Source organism: Lissotriton vulgaris, unplaced genomic scaffold (genome assembly GCF_964263255.1).
Source record: "Lissotriton vulgaris unplaced genomic scaffold, aLisVul1.2 SCAFFOLD_890, whole genome shotgun sequence".
Lineage (NCBI taxonomy): Eukaryota > Metazoa > Chordata > Amphibia > Caudata > Salamandridae > Lissotriton > Lissotriton vulgaris.
This window is the reverse complement of record NW_028245569.1, coordinates 811,308-830,584: the sequence shown is the minus strand read 5'-3', so window position 1 is coordinate 830,584 and position 19,277 is coordinate 811,308. Positions and strand designations below refer to the sequence as shown.

Genomic DNA, 19,277 nt, shown 5'->3' with positions numbered 1-19,277 from the left:
TTACATTGTGTAATGTGTACGCACCCAACCAGATGCACAACAAATACCTCCTAACTCTTTTAAGCGACCATGTGCCGCAGGGTGATTCCTCGATTATATTGGGGGGGAGATTTTAATTTAGTATGGGATCCTAATAAAGACCGTAGTGCATCTTCCTTTAGCGGGGTGAGGACTATGTCGCTAGCCCTGCACAATCAGATTACGCACTTGGGCTTGCTGGACGTGTGGAGGAACCATTTACCGGAGCTTCGGGACTACTCTTACTACTCCCCTGTAAATCGCTCGTATTCCAGTATAATTATTTATTTGTTTCCCACACTTTGATACAAGACATGTTGGGGGCCTCCATGTCCAAAATCCGCTCTCGGATCACACCCATGTCGAACTGCTCCTGCAGGACCCTGCCGCTTGGTCCACCCGCCAAGTGCTGTGGCGCCTGCCGCCGAGTATTCTCCGGGACCCAGCCGACGTGGACAGTCTGCGGACTGCCATTGACTCTTACTTCGCTCACAATGACCTCCCGGAGACACCCTTCCCGTGGTGTGGGATGCCTTCAAGGCTATGATCCTCAGTCACATTACCTCCCTATCGATTGCGCGGGTGCGAGAGGCTCGACTCTTAGAGACTAACCTTACAGAAGATATCAAAGCAGCTGAAAAGGAGGGACCAGGATCGCTCCTCACTGGCGTCAAGGCGGCGGCTTGATAATCTTCGGGGTCAGCTGAGAATCCTGCGCACAAACAGGGCTGAAAAGGCACTGTTAGCGCTGAAGCAGCAGTACTTTGAGGGGGGAAGACAAGGTGGGCAGGCTACTGGCGAGGCGTCTGAGGGAGCGGGCGGCCAAGAACCATATCGCCAACATCCAGCTGTCGGACAGGGTGAGGCTTACCTCGGAAAAGGATAAATGCGAGGTGCTTATTACACTGCATTGTACAAGCCGAGCCACAGTCTTCGGACCTGGTGGCGGATGTCTTGAGTCGCTTTCCGTGGCCGCCGATACACCCCATCATGTAAATACCCTGGAGGTCTCGATCACAGACGAGAAGATAACGTAGGCCATGAGGGATCTACCCCTTGGGAAGATAACCGGCCCAGATGGCCTCCCCCTGTCTTTCTACCGCATGTTTCAAACGCAGCTCCAACTGCACCTATTGCGGCTGTACGAATCTTTCACTGATGCAGATGGCCCATCGTCTGATATGGGTATGGCGGAGATAGCGCTCATCCCCAAACCGGGAAAGGACCCATCTCACTGTGCATCCTACCGCCCCATAGCACTGCTAAACACTGACCTCAAAATCTATACTAAGTTGCTGGCGAAGCGCCTGGAGACCCACATGCCGGGGCTGGTAGACCCGTATCAGGTTGGCTTAATCCGCAATCGGCAGGGTGCGGATAATGTGCATAGAATTGCACACCTGGTGGGGAAGGCCCGCCACTGGAATATACTGGCCTGCCTCCTATTGCTAGATGCGGAGAAGGCATTCGACCGGGTAGATTGGGTCTTCCTGCGAGCGGTTTTACATAAGATCGGGCTCGGCCCGAATATGATCGCCAGGGTCATGGCACCGTATCTCGCCCCGCAGGCCAGGATTAGGGTAAATGGGTGTCTCACAGCGCCCTTCTACATTCATAGGGTACTCGACAGGGGTGTCCCCTATCACCCTTGTTGTTTGCCCTGGTAGTTGAACCCCTAGCGGAATTGATACGGCAGGCATCGGACATTCATGATATCAGTCTTGGAGGACGCGAAAATAAGGTAGCGCTTTTTGCTGATGACCTTATCCTCATCTTGACGCGACCTCAGGTATCCCTCCCAGCTCTCCACTCTTTGAGGCTCTTCGAGCAGGCCTCCGGTCTTAAAATTAATCACGACAAATCTTGGGCCCTGAATCTCAAGATCCCAAAGGAGGAGATTCCTGTACTTAAGAAGCTTGCGCCGTATCAATGGGCCTCCAACTCCATTCACTACCTCGGCCTCCAGCTGACTCCCTCTCTGGACACAAGTAAACTGGCGGGAGTGTTGGAAGGCAGTCCTGGAGGATCTACGGTGCTGGAAAACCCTAACGATCTCCTGGATGAGTAGCCTCAACGCCACTAAGATGTCGATCCTCCCTAAAATGTTATATTTATTTCAATGTCTCCCCATGCCCATCCTCTTGCATCATATACAAGGTCTCCAACGAGACCTAACTGCCTTTATCTGGGGCGGACGCCGCCCACGCTTTTCGCAGAAGCTTCTTAGGTCACCACATGATAGGGGGGGGGGGGGGGGGGGGCTGCCTTGTCCCAACATAGTGGATTACTACTGGGCCTCGTACCTCCGTTTTGTGGTGGAATGGACGACGACGGAAAGTGAGAAGGCGTGGTTGCATATGGAACGGGAGGTGACGGGCGCACCATCTGGGACCTTACATGGCTGCATCGGGCGGCGCACTCTAGGAGTGCGTATATAGCGGTGCCCACCAGAACTGTACTGGATGTAGGGCACAAGGTGGCAGAGCGCAGAGGCCTCACAACGTTTCCTTCTCCACACACCCCTCTGGAGGGGAATCCGCTCTTTCCGCCGGCTCACCGTACGCGCGCCTTTGCTGAGTGGGAGGATGTAGGGTGGTATGTGACCTGTATGAGGTGGGAGTGTTTAAGACCTTTGCACAATGTAGGGAGGAGTTCCGTGTCTCTCCAGAGACAAGCCTGCAGTACGCGCAGTTGAGGCACTGGGTCTCTGGGCCCGAGATGCGACAGGCATCTACCCGCACCTTCACCCCCTTTGAAAGGCTGGTTCGCTCCTTTGATGAATCCAAGGGACGGATATCCCGGATATATCAGATCCTGCAACACCCTCCAGTAGTGCCCACTCATCCGTATCATAAGCAATGTCAATTGACATCTGCAACGGACATTACGCCTGCGCATTGGAGCCGGCTGTGGCAAGATATCCCCAAAATCTATCACAGTATCCCACAGCGGGAGAATGCATATAAAGTAATGACCCAATGGCATTATACTCAGCTGCGGCTGCATGGGAGGTTTCCTGCGTCCTCTCCCTCATGTTGGAGGTGTATGACTGTATCTGGGGACTTCTGAAATGTGTGGTGGGCGTGCTCAGTGTGGAGCATGTTCTGGAAGGAGGTCCTTAGTCCCATTAGGGGGGAGTTGGGATTCCCTCTGCCTGAGGCCAAGAACACGATTCTATTGGGCATTGAACCCGCCGGTCTGAAAGCACTCACTCTGAGTGACTGGATCTTGGCGCTCCACATGCTGGGGGCTGCTAAACAGTTCATAGCCTTATATTGGAAACGGACTGAGGCTCCCCCAGTTGCCGCTTGGTTTCTGCGTTGATGGCATGTCATAGCAATGGAGCTCTTCACAGCACAGCTGCAGGCAAGCGATTCCCACTTGAAGGCTGTTTGGCAACTTCTGATTACATATCTCTGCGTGGTTGAGCGTGCGTGCTATTTGCCCGCCAGGCTTAGGAAGCTGCGCCTCTTTGAAGATGCGATTGTTCCGTCCGACCCTGGCAGACTGCTCCCATAAGCGCATTGATCGCCTACCTGCTTGCTTGCGGTGCCCCCCTGGACCAGGTTCCTGCTAGCGCATGTGATGACATACATCTCCTCTACCCGCACACATCACTCTTCTGTCCTCTGGTCTGTTCTAATGTCTCTCTTTCCTTTTCCTATCCTCATGGCTCTCATTCCTGTTTAGATCTGTCCGTTATCTCTAGGCTTGTTACCTGTCCGATGTAGCTGCGGATCCTATGGGGTCTTTATGTACGTTATGCCCTATAGCTCTGCCTCTAAATATCCTTCCACGCGGCCGGCCCCTCGAGGGTTGTAGGCTATACGCAGTGTTACAACTTGCTCTCAGTGGCTGACACATTTCCTTACGCGGCCGGCCCTATATAGGGTTGTAGGCTTAACGCGGTGTACAGTCGGACTTGTTATTTTTGTTTCGGTCTGAAAATAAAATAGATCTGAAACAAAAAAGCAAAACACAATTAAGACCTGGCCAAAATGCTACAACCAATGCATGTGGACTTAATATCAGTCGATAGCTGCCACAATCTTGTGTGCTGCTTGGTCAGTGAAACCTGCACTGTCTATCTCTATAGATCCCTGTTCTGTGTATAAAAATTTTCTCGGATAGTGCAACCCAGTGCTGAATGTGTTAAATACTGTTGATGCAGGTGAATACCACACGTGCAAAAAAATGTGTGAGGGGTATGGGGTGCCTCACTGAAGTACCACCATGGGAGTCCACCGGTTGGTTCTCACCAGAGGACTCAGGTTCTCAACATCAGCACACTCGTACCTTAAAAGAAAAAATGAATAATAGTGGTGAAGTGCACGTGTGCAATAGAACCAGTAATACATTTACTGGTTAACTGTACTTAAGTGTTGCTCCAAGTACTAAAAAACTGACCCCATAAAGTAGATCCTAGCATGTAGGGACCACTTTATGTTTTAAAAATGAGCTAAAACCAACACTAGCTAACCACCTTTATTCTGTGCTGTGGGTTTGCTCACATTAAAAGGACACTCTGCTGTCTCTTCACATCATAGAGAGCCAACACGTTTCATTGCCTGTTGATTTAAAGGCAATTTCTTCAGGGCATGAGTCAGTACCACCACTCTTTCTTTCACAAATAAATGTATTCCTCTTAGGTGCTCAGTCTGAGCATACCAGTGACCTCCTTTCTCCATTTTATCACTGTGGCGGATCTAGCCCCAGCTACTGTTAGCCCGGGAAACGCTGGTGCTGTGTGATTACCCCATACCCCTCACACATTTTTGGGCAAGTGTGGTATTCACCTGCATCAACAGTCTTTAACACATTCAGCACTGGGTTGCACTATCCAGGAACATTTATATACACCGAACAGGGACCTATAGAGATAGACAGTGTAGGGTTCACTGCCCAAGCAGCACACAAGATTGTGGCAGCTATAGACTGATATTAGGTCCACATGCATCGGTTCTAGCATTTAGGCCAGGTCTTAATTGTGTTTTGCTTCAGTGAGTGGGGGGCTGACCTGGTTTATATAGTACCCCTCAGGCTCCTTGGTGAATTTAGTTGTCAATAAAAAAGCACCAAGTGTTCAGAGCTGGAGAGCCCAGGCTGCAGGACCTCTGTCAAGACATTAGTCTTGACTTGCACCATAGGTAGCTGCAAGTCCAGGACCTCCGCAGCCCTACACACCAACATAGCAAATTATGCCCCCTCCTCAATAAACAGTGTAGCTGGAGACAGCATGCCTGATCCTTGGGATGTGTTCAAACCAATGGTGTCACCCAGTTCCTCATACAAGGCCATCTCTTGTGGGTGCTCGATTTCCAAGGGATTCTGCTCCCCTCCCATACTCTTCATCCATCCCTAACCCTTCAGAATAGAGCAGGTTGAATGACATGGCACCCAATGGCTCAGTCTAAACGAGTCTCTGCATCGGAGGACGACAGACCTGCTCTGTGTCGTTGGGTATGAGAATAGGGGAGTCGCCTCTGGCGACACAGAGGATCTCGGCGCTGGACGTGGAACCGGGGAAGGTCACTGTAGAGGTGTGACCAGCGCCAGTCTGGACCCAGGAATGGGTCCACTGATGCAGTGGCGCCGTTGGCAAGAGCTGCAGGCGCAGAGCCAATGGGGATTCCTCCATTATCTGAGCCTGCGGGGTCCAAATGCGAGTTGGCAGGGTAAGACCGCCCAAATATGGCATCAGAAAACTCTTTAAGCAGGATGGGTGTCGATCTCGGAAAGACTGGGAAGCTAAGAGCCGACCCGTGGAACAGGGCCTTGAAGGCCTAGGTTCCTCCGTCGCATCACGAGACTGGCAGGGTGAAGTCGAAGCACGCTTCGACTTCTTGTACTTTTTGGGGTACCCCTTAACTGACAGACAACTCTGACGAAGAGACCTTGATTCACCTTGGACCTTCCGCTTGACCGGGATGGACGAGGCGATCTCCACTGCGCCAGTCCGCGAGCAACTTTAGGGACCACTTCCTCAAAGCCTCAGGCACCATTGACCAGAAGTCAGAGCACGACTTGGAGTCGGTCATTGCGCTCCAGACACGAAAGAAAAACCAAGTAGGGGTCCTTGACCGGCACATTGACAGGCGCCACACGGCTTGAACTCCGAAGTCTCTTACTCGACATGACTCCTACACACCAAAAGAAGTCAACAAAAAGTCACAAAAAGTGTCAAAAAGTGACAGAGGGTGGCTCTCAATGAATGGGCGCTGGCTGGAGCGTAAAGAAAAGAACTGACGTCAGTGCACCAGAATGGCAGTTATATTGACGAAGGTCGGACGTCACATCGATCACGATGACATCATGCAGAGTTGACCATCACCTACCGGCACGCAGGGGTGCTTCTAAGAAAAATCTTCCAGATCCAGCATGATGCCTGCAAGTTCAAAGGTAAGGAATCTGCATTTAGATGTCTGTCAGATGATATGAATCTATAACAATCACTGTGTAACACCATAATTTGCCTATAAAATCCAGTCACTATGTAATTTAAAGGTTAGAAAATGTAGTTAAGAGCAAAAAGATCACAACTTCTGGAACTTTTGAGCCACTGTCCAAGAAAAGTAAAAATGCAAGAATTTTAAAAAGGGGTTTTCTATTTTTATTAGGAGATTCTTGTATCTAACAAAACATTAAATTGGAAAAAATAGACAGAAAAACATAAATAGACGCATGATGACTAAAGAGCATTGGTATCAAGATTTCAGAATTTCTTGTGTCGGCCTGTTAAGTAGTAAGAAATGCAAGCCCCAGCCTCAAGGAAGCCCAACCCCTTTAGAGATGAACAGTTAGAGACAACTGGTGTGTGCAGAATAAGGGAATTTTACCTCATAAAAGGTATGATTATGGAGATGAGAGAGTTGGGCACTCCTTGATGAGAGTAAGCTATAAAAAGGAGTTTGTACAGTGAAAAAAATATTCAACGCAATAAGTTAAAATAATGCGGGTGTAGATGTGATGGAGATGCTAGACAGTAAAATACAAAGCATATGGCACAGGAATCTTCTTGTTGAATGAGAGAGCACTCAGATCGCTAGCCTCCACCCCGCAAGTGTACAAGGTTTTTTGTACCAATGCTCAAGTTGGGGTGCAACAAGATGTGTCCGGCCCATTTAGGCCCGCCACACCCCAATCCCTTGCAGAGTTATGTCTCCATCCTCACCCTTGTGAAACAGAAGAAGGGTGCAGTGCACCAGGCGGTTTGGCCCCTTCAAAGTCACTATTCTGTGCTCATATGTTGCAGGTGGCATGGATGGATGGATGAAAAAGCTGAGAGCTGGAACTGAGCAGAGGATTCATCCAGCCACCCAACAGAAGCACAAGTTAAATAATTAAAAAGAAAAGGTGACGGAGAGTACTCCAGATATGAAAATATTTATTAAAAAGGCAAACACGTAGAAGAAAGTATTAAAAAGTGAGCACATCCCAGAGAGACCGGCATAGAGAAAGCGAAAAAGGAATATTGGTCTAATTTGATGAGTTTGCTTTTGGGCTACAAACACCGCCTACAGACATCTCTCCCCAGAACAATCGAAATGTAGGGTCAGTTGTCCATTCTTGTTGTACGTCTTGTATCTTGACAATGAGTGGTATTTTTTTTAATTAAGTGTGGAAACAAGGGAAGGTTTAGGGGACGGGGGACACTAACAAAGCCTACCCCTGGGGCAACAGAAATGGGGCTTGAAAATACAATCTTAGAACAGTGCGAGGCAGTAAGGAAACCCAACAGGAGGGTTTGCAGGGAATGGCTAATATTTGAAGGGTACACACCCTTGTTAGGACAAACCGGGTTATTTCCAAGTCATAAAAAAATATTTGTCCGATTGAGTTCTTGAGTGTGTGGTAGGTGGGAGGGCGGGACTGCTGCTCAGCACAGAAAGAGCATAGGGGTGCCCGCTCTCAGGCACCTGTGCATGTTCCCTACAGTGTTTGGAATATTGGACACAGTTCCAGCTGATAAGGGAACAGAAAGGGATTAAGAGGATAAGAGCAGAAGAGATGCTGCCGAGGTCACAGGAAGTAATCTGCCACTGGTTTCTTGGAGGGGATGCCTCTGGTCTCCTGCGGTGCTGCCTCAAAGATGATGAATTCCTTCTGGAGGTGCTCGTCCAACTCTAGAATAGCTGCCACATTACCACATCTGTAAAGAAAAGACAGAAGTGAGTACACAAATTATTTCTTCAAAGTAGATTGGCATAAGGGAAACGCAAAGATCACTAAGTTTTTGTGAAGCTCTAAATGTGAATCTAATGAAAACAAACCCGGATATGAAATACAGTTGTCATGTGCATGATGGGTGGGAATGTGCTACTGCAATGTTTGCAGTGCTAACAGCCAGCTTTAAAATGGCACAAACCAGAGACCTGTGAAGGAGAAGCTATGGAAAGGTTGGAATGCAAAAATGTGCACATTGTTAGCAACTAGCACAAATGCAAAATATCATTATTAAAGTAGAATCTTGAAACTGGCAGAAGAAAATGGGACATATGCAGTGATGGGGGCTGTTTTGATGAGGGTTGGAGGGAATGTGTACGCAGGCAGCCTCCTGCGCTGGTGCAACTCAAAATACACTGTGCATCCTTTGCACAGGACTTCAGAGATGGAACTACAAAATAACATTAAATACCAGCATCCCCTTAAACATAGCAATGCATCCCCAACCAAAACACATGCACGATTTAATAATTAAATATGAAAACAGCAAACAAATTCATTAGGAAACTGAAAACTAGCAAATTGAAATGCCTTCCTAATCAAGATCTCCATGTTGTCACTAGGGTCAGATTTATTTAAAGAATTGCACCCAATGTATTTGCAGTAGTCTACCTTTGATTCTATTGCACCAAGAAGCACTGTAAAGCAGCTTTCAGTTGCATAGAGAAATCCAAATTAGGCAAACTGACGGATTCGTGCAAACTTAAACCAAAGTATTAAACTGACTGACTTAAATCGATATATGAAAAAGTCACTTAACTAGAACTATAGTTTTTAACCTTGAATAGTTTAAGATTAGAATGTTGAGCATTTTATTTATCTTATTTAGTGGTCTGGTCCTTGAAGTTGATTCTTTTCCTCAAGGGTTTGTACTTTGGGCTGAAATCACTGCAGTGTTTCATGGGATTAATTGGAGACATTCTGCTTTACACAACATCCCACATTTATATGACAGGCGAGCAATGGGTTGTGAGCATTTTGTGCTCTGTGTATTTTGGCAACACTTATTTTGCTGTGTCCTTATTGCTTGTGGGTTTTTTACAAACTAAAAGAAATTTAGGATACTCACCTATAGCAGTAGTTAGGTGCCGACCACACAGTCAGCACAGTCTCATTGAAATGCCACTTGTAACCTTCCATGACCAACTGGTGGGCCCGGCAAATCATGTCTATGTCATTGGCCGCGTTGAACTGTGCCACTACGTCACTGCCGAAGAGGTAGCCAGCTCCCCGTGGGCTCACCCCCCACCCGGTCGTGTCTGCAGCATAGGAGAAAGAGAAAAGTCCAGTCAAACATGGCCGAGAGCGAATGCAGAGAAAAAAGCAGAGCAAAGTGAAAAGAAATATAGCCAGTATATGGAAAACATTCTCAACAGCAAAATCCCACCTCAAGCTTGCTTAACCCTTTGCTAAATTCAATAACAAATAGGTTTACGTCACGTTTGCAACCATGGTAGTGCAGGTACAAGTATGTGAATTAATTGTACAAGCTAGAGACAAAGTAGCAGGTATCGAACATAAAATGCATTAAAAAGAAATATAAAAAATGTTCATGAGCACAAGCAAAGCCAAACGAAAGGGGTGGTTTTGTTTCACTCAAAAAACTATAGGTTTTAGGGGTGCTATAGTTTCACTCATTCACATACATTTCACTCATACAAAACCATTGAAATTGCTGTGAGTGAGGGAGTGTGTGTGTGTGTGTTCGCGCTATGAGCCCGAAATGATGGCCGGGTCCAAGGACCTGATTAACTTCAAAGAGGCCTACCCTGTCACAAGCAGATGTAGCTAACTCCCAGGCCTGCACCCTTCTGTTGCCCCTCAAACCAACCGGCCTCCATCAAAGTGGGCCTCTTGTTGATATCACAGTGTTCGATCCTTCTTAATTGTCAAAGCCAGCTTGAAAGGTGTGCTTGGTTTACATATAATAATTGAGGCGCACTTCAAAGGAGGGAAACAGAACGGCAAAACAATTTGTGTCTACCCACTGCTTAGTTGCTGAAAGCTAAGCTCCGTTATACCAGACTTCTGAGTTTGCTGGTGGTAGCGGAACTGCCTAAAACTGAATGCAATGGTAGATATGGGACAACACTAGGATTACCACAGTATACTCCCCAGATACACTCCGAGCCCTCAGAGACCAGGTTTAGTTTGGCCGAAGACTTCAGCCATCTTCAAAACGCTCAAAGTAGGTTAGCCTCTGGAACCTTTACCCCATTGGTTAGAGCATTCCCACCCACTAGCTCATGTCAGGCATAAATGTGGCATCTCTAGGCACCTACTTCAGAACACCCTAGGAAGATTAGAGGAGGACTGAACCGGCCTTATGAAACCTAAGAAGAGCCTAGAAGACCGGACGAAAGTAGACTCCAATGACCTTAAGGCTGACCTTCTGTTAAGGCTACAGGTCACAAGCTACAAGAGGCCTATTTATGCATCTACTCCATTGACCAGTGGCACCTGGATCAGGACTGGACCTCTTGTTGGCTTCCACTCAACACCCTGGGAGTCTCTATGGGCCTCCCCTAAGGTCTTGGGGAGCTTTAGAAGTGTACCCCTGTGGTAGATTGGGACTTAAAACTCTGACGTCAGCAGGTAAAATCTCTGACCAGGATGAACCTGGTTAGTCTGTCAGACCCACGCTCCATAACAGTCAGCCCTCAAATTGTGCCTATGTCCTGTTCTACCACAACCATTGATTCACGGCACTTTGCGCCTCTTGATGTTATTTCCATTTAAAATGAAAAATTCCCACCTACGGTTCTCAAATTGGATTTAGTTTATTACATTTCACTTTCTTTTTCTAATTCATTTTGGAATTTTTATTTCCCCAATTAATTTAGAGATTTTTTATTATTTTGCATTTCAACTTTATTAATGTGCTTGTAATGTCGTAATGGATAAATACTTTTGCACATTGCCTCTACAGTAAAGTCTGTCTGTTTTGTGCCAAAGCGGACAGTTGAGCTCTGGTTAATTTAGTGACTGATCGATTATTACTTGAGGTGGATAGGTACCCTCCCAACTAATTTAACAATTTCTTACAAGAAGCAAAATCATCATCAATGTGCTTCTCTACTAACTTATTAAAAATGTTTTTATGCTCAGATGTAAAGCTCTGGTTACCACCACCCTACCCTAACCACCACACTACCAGTTCAAGATACTGCTTTTCAGTGTCACCATGGCCCTTGTGTTTAATGGTAATAGTACTCACCTCAGGAGGGGAGGAATGAATGTCTCCTTCCTAGACAACAGGCAAATCAAGAGCTTAAGCAAAGAGGAATGCCTAGCCCACACCCAGGCCGAAGTCTCCCTTCAGCACAGCCTAGAGTTCACAGTAAACATTTACGCACTTAGAGCCACTCCAACTTCAAACCTTTCTAGGGTCAGTCCTAAACAGTTGTGGACAAAGCTTTACTCTGCACCCAGAGGATGCAGCCATCCCAACAGCTTCTCCCTCTTTTTTTACCTACTCCATCCACTTCCATATAAATTACCAGGTTCCTCTTGTTGCAATTTAACTACCATACGAGGACGACTTTGCATGCTTAGTCAGCAGAACACAGCAGCAAATCGATGAATGAGAACTCCACCCACAAGTCCTGCTTACTTTCAGAAATGACTACCACCACTGGGTTTGGGCTCCCAACAGTAAGGCCAAGCCACTGACCAAGTAGGAAACAGAACAATTGCCAATATTGTTCAAATCAAGTATTGGCAATTATTCTGTTTCCTACTTTCAGAAACGGACACCCAAAACAGACTCAGACACATACGAAACGTGAAATGGGCAATAATCTGTGGATGCTTTGTCAGTAATCTTTCTGTACGCCTTTCCGGCGCTCCCACTGATATGATACGTGGTCAGGAACTTGAGGCGAACATCCCTTACCCTTGTCCTCGCAGCTCCAATGTGGGCCAGATGGCCTGACAACAATAGTTATCAACTCTTCTAGAAAGGTCCATTGCCCCTCCAAGAAAAACCAAACAGGCCGGACCTTCCCACACAGAGCTATGGCAAAGTCAGACAACCAGAGCACAGGCAGCTCAACGAGCGACTTGGCTTCTCAGGTCCTACAGTTCTGGTACCTTGGTCTACCCTCAAGGGTGTATGGACATATTCAGGGAAACCCTTAGAACCACTACACCCATCTGCTACGCTAAGTTGGTCTGTGAATGCACACAGATCTACTTACACCTATGGTGCAAGTTAATGTTTGCTACCTCCACCACTTACAAAAGTCTGGTTTAGACTACACATCAGTTTGGCTACACCTAGCCACCATTGCTGCGTTCATGGAGAGTAGGAAACTCTTTCCTCTTCAAAATCCCAGTAATCAAAGCTTCTATTCAGGGCCTTAAAACAAAGCCCTTCACCAAGAGCACTTCCAGGACCAATCTGGAATCTCAACCCTATCCATACCAGAGTTATGGCACCTCCTTTTGAGCCACTACATTCATGCTTTTATTATTTTTATTTTCTTTATTTTATAAGTTTGATATAGAGCTAGCTAGACCCGTGGGTATCAGAGCGCTTTACAACATGAATTATTAGAGTAGTGAAAAACATGGTATAAGGATACATGAGGAGATATGCTGATCAAACATTTTGAGCCAATACATTAGAGGGGTGAGTCAAGAGGTAGCTTAGGTAGGTGAAAACCATTAAAAGACCACCAATCCTTTAAGGCCTTGGTAGTAAGGAGTGAACTGGGTTGTCAAGAGGCTGGTTCAGTTGGCTTTGCCGGTAAAGTATTTGTCGAGAAGATGGAGTTTCAGGTCCCTTTTGGATCGGGACTGGGTGTTTTTCCCCCCCAATTTCGGAGGTATGAGAAGCAGTGAGTTAGAGCTTCGCGGAGCTCTGGCTCTTCCTGCTTTCACAAGTTTGCTGTTTAGGTAGTTGTGGGGATGTGTGTAAAGGGTTTTGTGCGTGATGCATGCAGACTTGTAGATACATCTACCTTCAATAGAAAGCCAGTTGAGTGATTTAAGCGTTGGTGTGAATTATTCAAACCGTTTAATGCCTGTGATGAGTTGGGCTGCCATGCGGAGGACTGACCTTAGTGGGGCTAGGTGGAATTTTGGTGTCCTTATTAGGGTGGCGTTCCCATAGTACAGTCTAGAGAGAACTAGGGATTGAACTATTGTCTTGAAATCATCCTGGGGGATGAAATGGTTAATTTTCTTGAGTTGTTTTAGGGAGTACAGTGCACCTTTTGCAGACTGTTTAACGTGGTCTTTCATTAGACAAGTTCTTGTCCAGGGTTGAGGAAACAGAAATTTTATGTGGTCAGTGTGTCCCCCACTCGCACCCTATCCACGTACCTATGCCCTATGTATGTCCATGTTATCATGTAATTCCCTTCTCGTGCCTGTCACAATAATGTCCCTGCATTTCCGTCCAATGTTAGCATGTCAGTTATAGGACCTTCCACGAATGAAACGTTAATTCTGCACTAAGGCCTACGTTGCCAATACATTTACATGGTACACGTTTAAATATCGAGAAGCACACGTTTTTGTGGCCCAGCCGAGCCAGGCCCTGAATTCAGGCTCCGAGCCTCTTGCTGCCTCTGAAATGCTGCAGTTTAGGTATGCATCCCGGACCTCTCCCTTACTCCCTACCCAGCCGAGAGGTGACCGGCCTGGCCTGCCTGCCAAGAAGGTATTTTGCCTACAGTTATCTGCTCAGCCTCCGCAAAAATACATTCCAGTCTAGTGAAATAGGTAAACATATTTCCGCCTGCAGAGCATAGGGCCCAGCCTTCCTGTCTCCATGCAAGTGATTTACTGAACCCGTTGCCATAGTAGGCCCATGGCCCCGCGCAATGCACAAAGAAACATATGCACACACTAGCATTTAGTGATGAACGACTTCTGCTCGAGAGACCTTTACTTCAGACAATACATCCTCCAAACACAAGATATCAGATATACCAAAGGTGCAGGTCGTTCTGACATCCCAGACTCCAGACTCCTCTTCTAGTGCTAAAGGCAACCCCCCAGCTCTCCCCAGTTACACGTCCATTTCACTTCATGATCAGATCCTATGACACTCCTATGACTCATCAAGTGAACATCCACGTGTACGCCTCTTTACACGCCTTCTTTTACGCCTATGTGTTCTTATCCCTCTCTTTTCACTTGCTCCGCCTGGAGTGTTACGCCTACTGTATTCATTGCAATTATGTGGTTTTACTATATATAATGTGTGATGTTAATAAAACGTTGGATATCCCTTCCTGAACCTTAGTGGTGATGGAACCTGATTCTCCCCTGGCTCGAGCCATTGAAATAAAGCCCTTTTACTCAGATACCACGGACTCTGCCTCTCATTATATGAGCTATCCTTATTGTTATTAATGTATAGAAAAATGTCCTGGTAATTTTATTTACCACAGGGTAATGCCTAGTGACTTTACGGAATAGGAGAGGATAAGGGAGCAGTTTAGGGCATCCACGTTCTTATGCCAATCTTGTATTGGTAGGTGTTTATTTTTCAGAGAGAACAATATTAATTCAGTTTCATCAGGGTTCAGCTTTTGGTGGTTCGAGCAAAACCATGATTGTATCTTCGTTAACGTGTCATTGAGGTGTCTGATGTCATTGGGAAATTTGATTTTGTAATAGAGTTGTGTGTTATCTACATATAGGTGATAATTAGGACTGGAACCATTCAAGGGCTGATTCGCCAATCCCAACGGCTTCGAGTCGTTTCAGCAGGATGTTGTGTGAGACCGTGTCAAAGGCCGAGCTGAGATCCAGCAGGATCAGCGCGGCGCTTTGACCGGCGTCAAGGATGCCTCGAAGGTGCTCCGTAGTGGTCAGCAGAGCCGACTCAGTGCTGTGACCTGGCCTGAAGCCGTTTTGGGAAGGGTCCAACTCCCTACCTCCGCACATCCGCGCCCTTTCCAATCTGATTGCTTTCCGGAAAGCACTCAAAACCCATCTTTTCACTGTCATCTAATCCCTCTGCTGATTCCCCCCCCCCCCCTCAGGTACTGGTTAGGATCAGCGCCGGGACGCTCCGTTGCTGGGGCAGCTGTTTGCGCTTAACAAATAAATAACATAACATAACATAACATAACATTAACTCCAATTTGCTTTGAAAGGAGCCTGGGAGAGGATCGAGCCTTGGGGGACACCCAAGCGGGACTCGTGAAGGCTTAGGAGATGCAGGAGTTAATTTTAATTTGTTGTGATGTGTTGAAGGGAGGAAGTAAACCATTTTAGTACTGTAGCGTTAATGCCAGAGCGTCTTATTAGAGTTTCAAGTAAGGCTGTATGATTTATTGTATTGAATGCCGCAGATAGGTCAATAAGGAGGAGAAGAGAAGCTTCAACTTCATCCAAGGATCTGTGGATATTAATCGGAGCGACTGAGCATGGCTGTTTCAGTGCTACAGCCCTTTCTGAAACCAGATTGAAAGGAATCAAGAAGGCTTAAATTGTCAATTTATTTGTTAAGTTGTTGGAGGATGCATTTCTCTAGGGTTTTTAGCTAGAAACAGGAGATTAGAGGTTGTTGAGATCGTTCGGGTCAGCCTGGTTTTTTTTTTAAGGTGTGATTTGTCTAAGTTGGAGGGAGTCCGGCACACAGACTGGGGTGAGAGAGGAGTTAATGATTTTTGTCCAGAAGGAGGCGATGATGTGATTGAGATTTTGTACTGTTGTGGAAGGGAGGGGGGACACTGGTGTTGAAAGTGAGATTCAGGCTATCCATAATGTTGTAGAGTTCTATTTCAGACATTGTTTTAAATTCCAACCAGTAGGCATCATTTTTCGTATGTGTGGGTATCCTGTTATCCTCGGCAGGAATTAGTTCAGTTTGTCAGAGGCGAGCATGGTGGGGCAAGATCAGGGAAGAGGTAGGCTCGACCTTTGGAAGAAGGATTGATCAATTTTTGTGATCTTCTCTGTGAAGAAGCTGGCGATTTCTTTGCAGCGTTCATTGTTGGCTATTAAGCCTGCAAAGGTGCACTATTAGTTGGTCTTTTAACAATGTTGAAGAGTTCCCTGGGTCTATTCTTAGCTTGGTCAAGCTAGTTGCGAAAAAAGGATGCCTATTCTCTGAAGATGTGTTTTTTTAGGTCTCGCGACCTATCGATGTGCGCAAGCGCATCGAGCGGAGCGAGAATTCAAGTGGCGAAAACATCGTCAAACCAAAGGGCTTTCAGCCCCGCGGTTTTCATGCAGTTCACGTGAACCACGTGATTAAACATGCACGCGCATTCAGGGCCAGCCCAGCAGATCAAAGGGCTTCTCCTCCCCTAATTATTCATGGCCGGCCACAGGCCGGCCGTACTTTCAGTTTCCCGAAACGGCTTCTCCTCACCTAATTAGGGGAGGAGAAGCCCTTCGATGTGCTTCACACCAATGCGCCTCACAGTCATTCCTAAGTCAGTACTCTGCCTCTGCCCAAGACCTGCCTTCTAACACTTTGAGCCTCGCAGGCAGGCCGTGGCCAATTGCTGCTTGTTTGTATTTGCTTCGGCTGCCATTCTTTATTTCACTTTGTCTCCGTGCGTGCATTTATTTTTACTTGCAGAGCCTTTTTCCAATACTTGAACTCGTGTGATCATTTTGGAGGTGGGAGGATCACACATTGTTTGTGGCGACGGGATGTGGGTCTCAGCAGTTCCTCGAGTACTGCTACTTGTTTTCCTTGTGTTCGTTGCCAGTAAACACAGCTGGCTTACAAGCCGAGAGCACCGAGGAACAGTAGGAAAACACATTTGAAAGCGTTTGTACAGCCCTTTGGCAATCCTTCTGTAGGTCGGCTTTGATCAAGGGATTCTTGAGAGAAGGCAACAATCTTTTCTTCTTGTCCTGGGACATTAAACTCAGAGGTCAGACTCAGTCAAAAATGAGAAAAAGGAAAGGTCAAGCTTACTAGCAACGCCACTCACCCACGCAACCCCACTCACCCACGCAACCCCACTCACCCACGCAACCCCACTCACCCACGCAACCCCACTCACCCACGCAACCCCACTCACCCACACAACCCCACTCCACGCAACGCAACTCATCCACGCAACGCAACGCCACTCACACACACACACGCAACGCCACACACACGCAACGCCACTCACACACACACACACGCAACGCCACTCACACACACACACGCAACGCCACTCACACACACACGCAACGCCACTCACACACACACACACACACACGCAACGCCACTCACACACACACACGCAACGCCACTCACACACACACACACACACACACACGCCACTCACACACACGCAACGCCACTCACACACGCAACGCCACTCACACACGCAACGCCACTCACACACACACACACACACACACACGCCACTCACACACACGCAACGCCACTCACACACGCAACGCCACTCACACACATGCAACGCCACACACACACGCCACACACACAAACACACGCAACGCCACACACACACGCCACACACACACACACGCAACCCCACTCACCCACGCAACCCCACTCACCCACGCAACCCCACTCATCCACGCAACCCCACTCCACGCAACGCAACTCATCCACGCAACGCAACGCCACTCACACACACACACGCAACGCCACACACACGCAACGCCACTCACACACACACACACGCAACGCCACTCACACACACACACACGCAACGCCACTCACACACACACACGCAACGCCACACACACACACGCAACGCCACTCACACACACACACGCAACGCCACGCACACACACACGCAACGCCACTCACACACACACACACACACACGCAACGCCACTCACACACACACGCAACGCCACTCACACACACACACACACACACACGCAACGCCACTCACACACACGCAACGCCACTCACACACACGCAACGCCACTCACACACATGCAACGCCACACACACACGCCACACACACACACACACACACGCAACGCCACACACACACGCCACACACACACACACACACACGCAACGCCACACACACACACACACAAGCAACGCCACACACACACACACACGCAACGCCACACACACACACGCAACGCCACTCACGCACACACACGCGCAACGCCACTCACACGCGCAACGCCACACACACGCAACGCCACTCACACACGCAACGCCACACACACACACACACACACACACGCGCAACGCCACACACACACACGCGCAACGCCACTAACACACACACACGCAACGCCACTCACACACACACGCAACGCCACTCACGCACACACGCAACGCCACTCACGCACACACACGCGCAACGCCACTCACACACGCGCAACGCCACTCACACACATGCACAACGACACTCACGCACACACGCACAACGACACTCACGCACACACATGCAACGCCACTCACGCACACACACACACGCAACGCCACACACACACAACGCCACTCACACACACACACGCCACTCACACACACGCAACGCCACTCACACACGCGCAACGCCACACACACACAACGCCACTCACACACACGCAACGCCACTCACACACACACACACACACGCAACGCCACTCACACACACACACACGCAACGCCACACACACACAACGCCACACACACACAACGCAACGCCGCCACACACACACACACACGCAACGCCACTCACACACACACACGCAACGCCACTCACACACACACACGCAACGCCACTCACACACACACACGCAACGCCACTCACACACACACACGCAACGCCACTCACACACACCCAACGCCACTCACACACACACCCAACGCCACTCACACACACGCCACTCACACACACACAACGCCACTCACACACACCCAACGCCACTCTCACACACACCCAACGCCACTCACACACACACCCAACGCCACTCACACACACACCCAACGCCACTCACACACACACCCAACGCCACTCACACACACGCGCAACGCCACTCACACACACGCGCAACGCCACTCACACACACGCCACTCACACACACGCAACGCCACTCACACACACGCAACGCCACACACACACACGCGCAACGCCACTCACATACGCGCA

General features: G+C 48.2%; 1 protein-coding gene across 2 annotated transcripts in view; it reads right to left on the bottom strand.

Annotated features, from left to right (window-relative positions):
- Positions 1-7,385: 7,385 nt before the first annotated feature.
- The window catches only part of PPP4C (protein phosphatase 4 catalytic subunit), a 210,285-nt gene continuing 198,393 nt past the window's right edge, over positions 7,386-19,277 (bottom strand). For both annotated transcript variants that reach the window (XM_086949116.1, XM_086949117.1), the window contains 2 exons: positions 9,311-9,500; positions 7,386-8,167 (listed from right to left, as the gene is read on the bottom strand). In XM_086949116.1, coding sequence (XP_086805242.1) covers positions 8,038-8,167; positions 9,311-9,500 — 320 coding nt within the window. In that variant the 3' untranslated portion in view covers positions 7,386-8,037. The remainder of the gene's footprint in view (positions 8,168-9,310; positions 9,501-19,277) is intronic.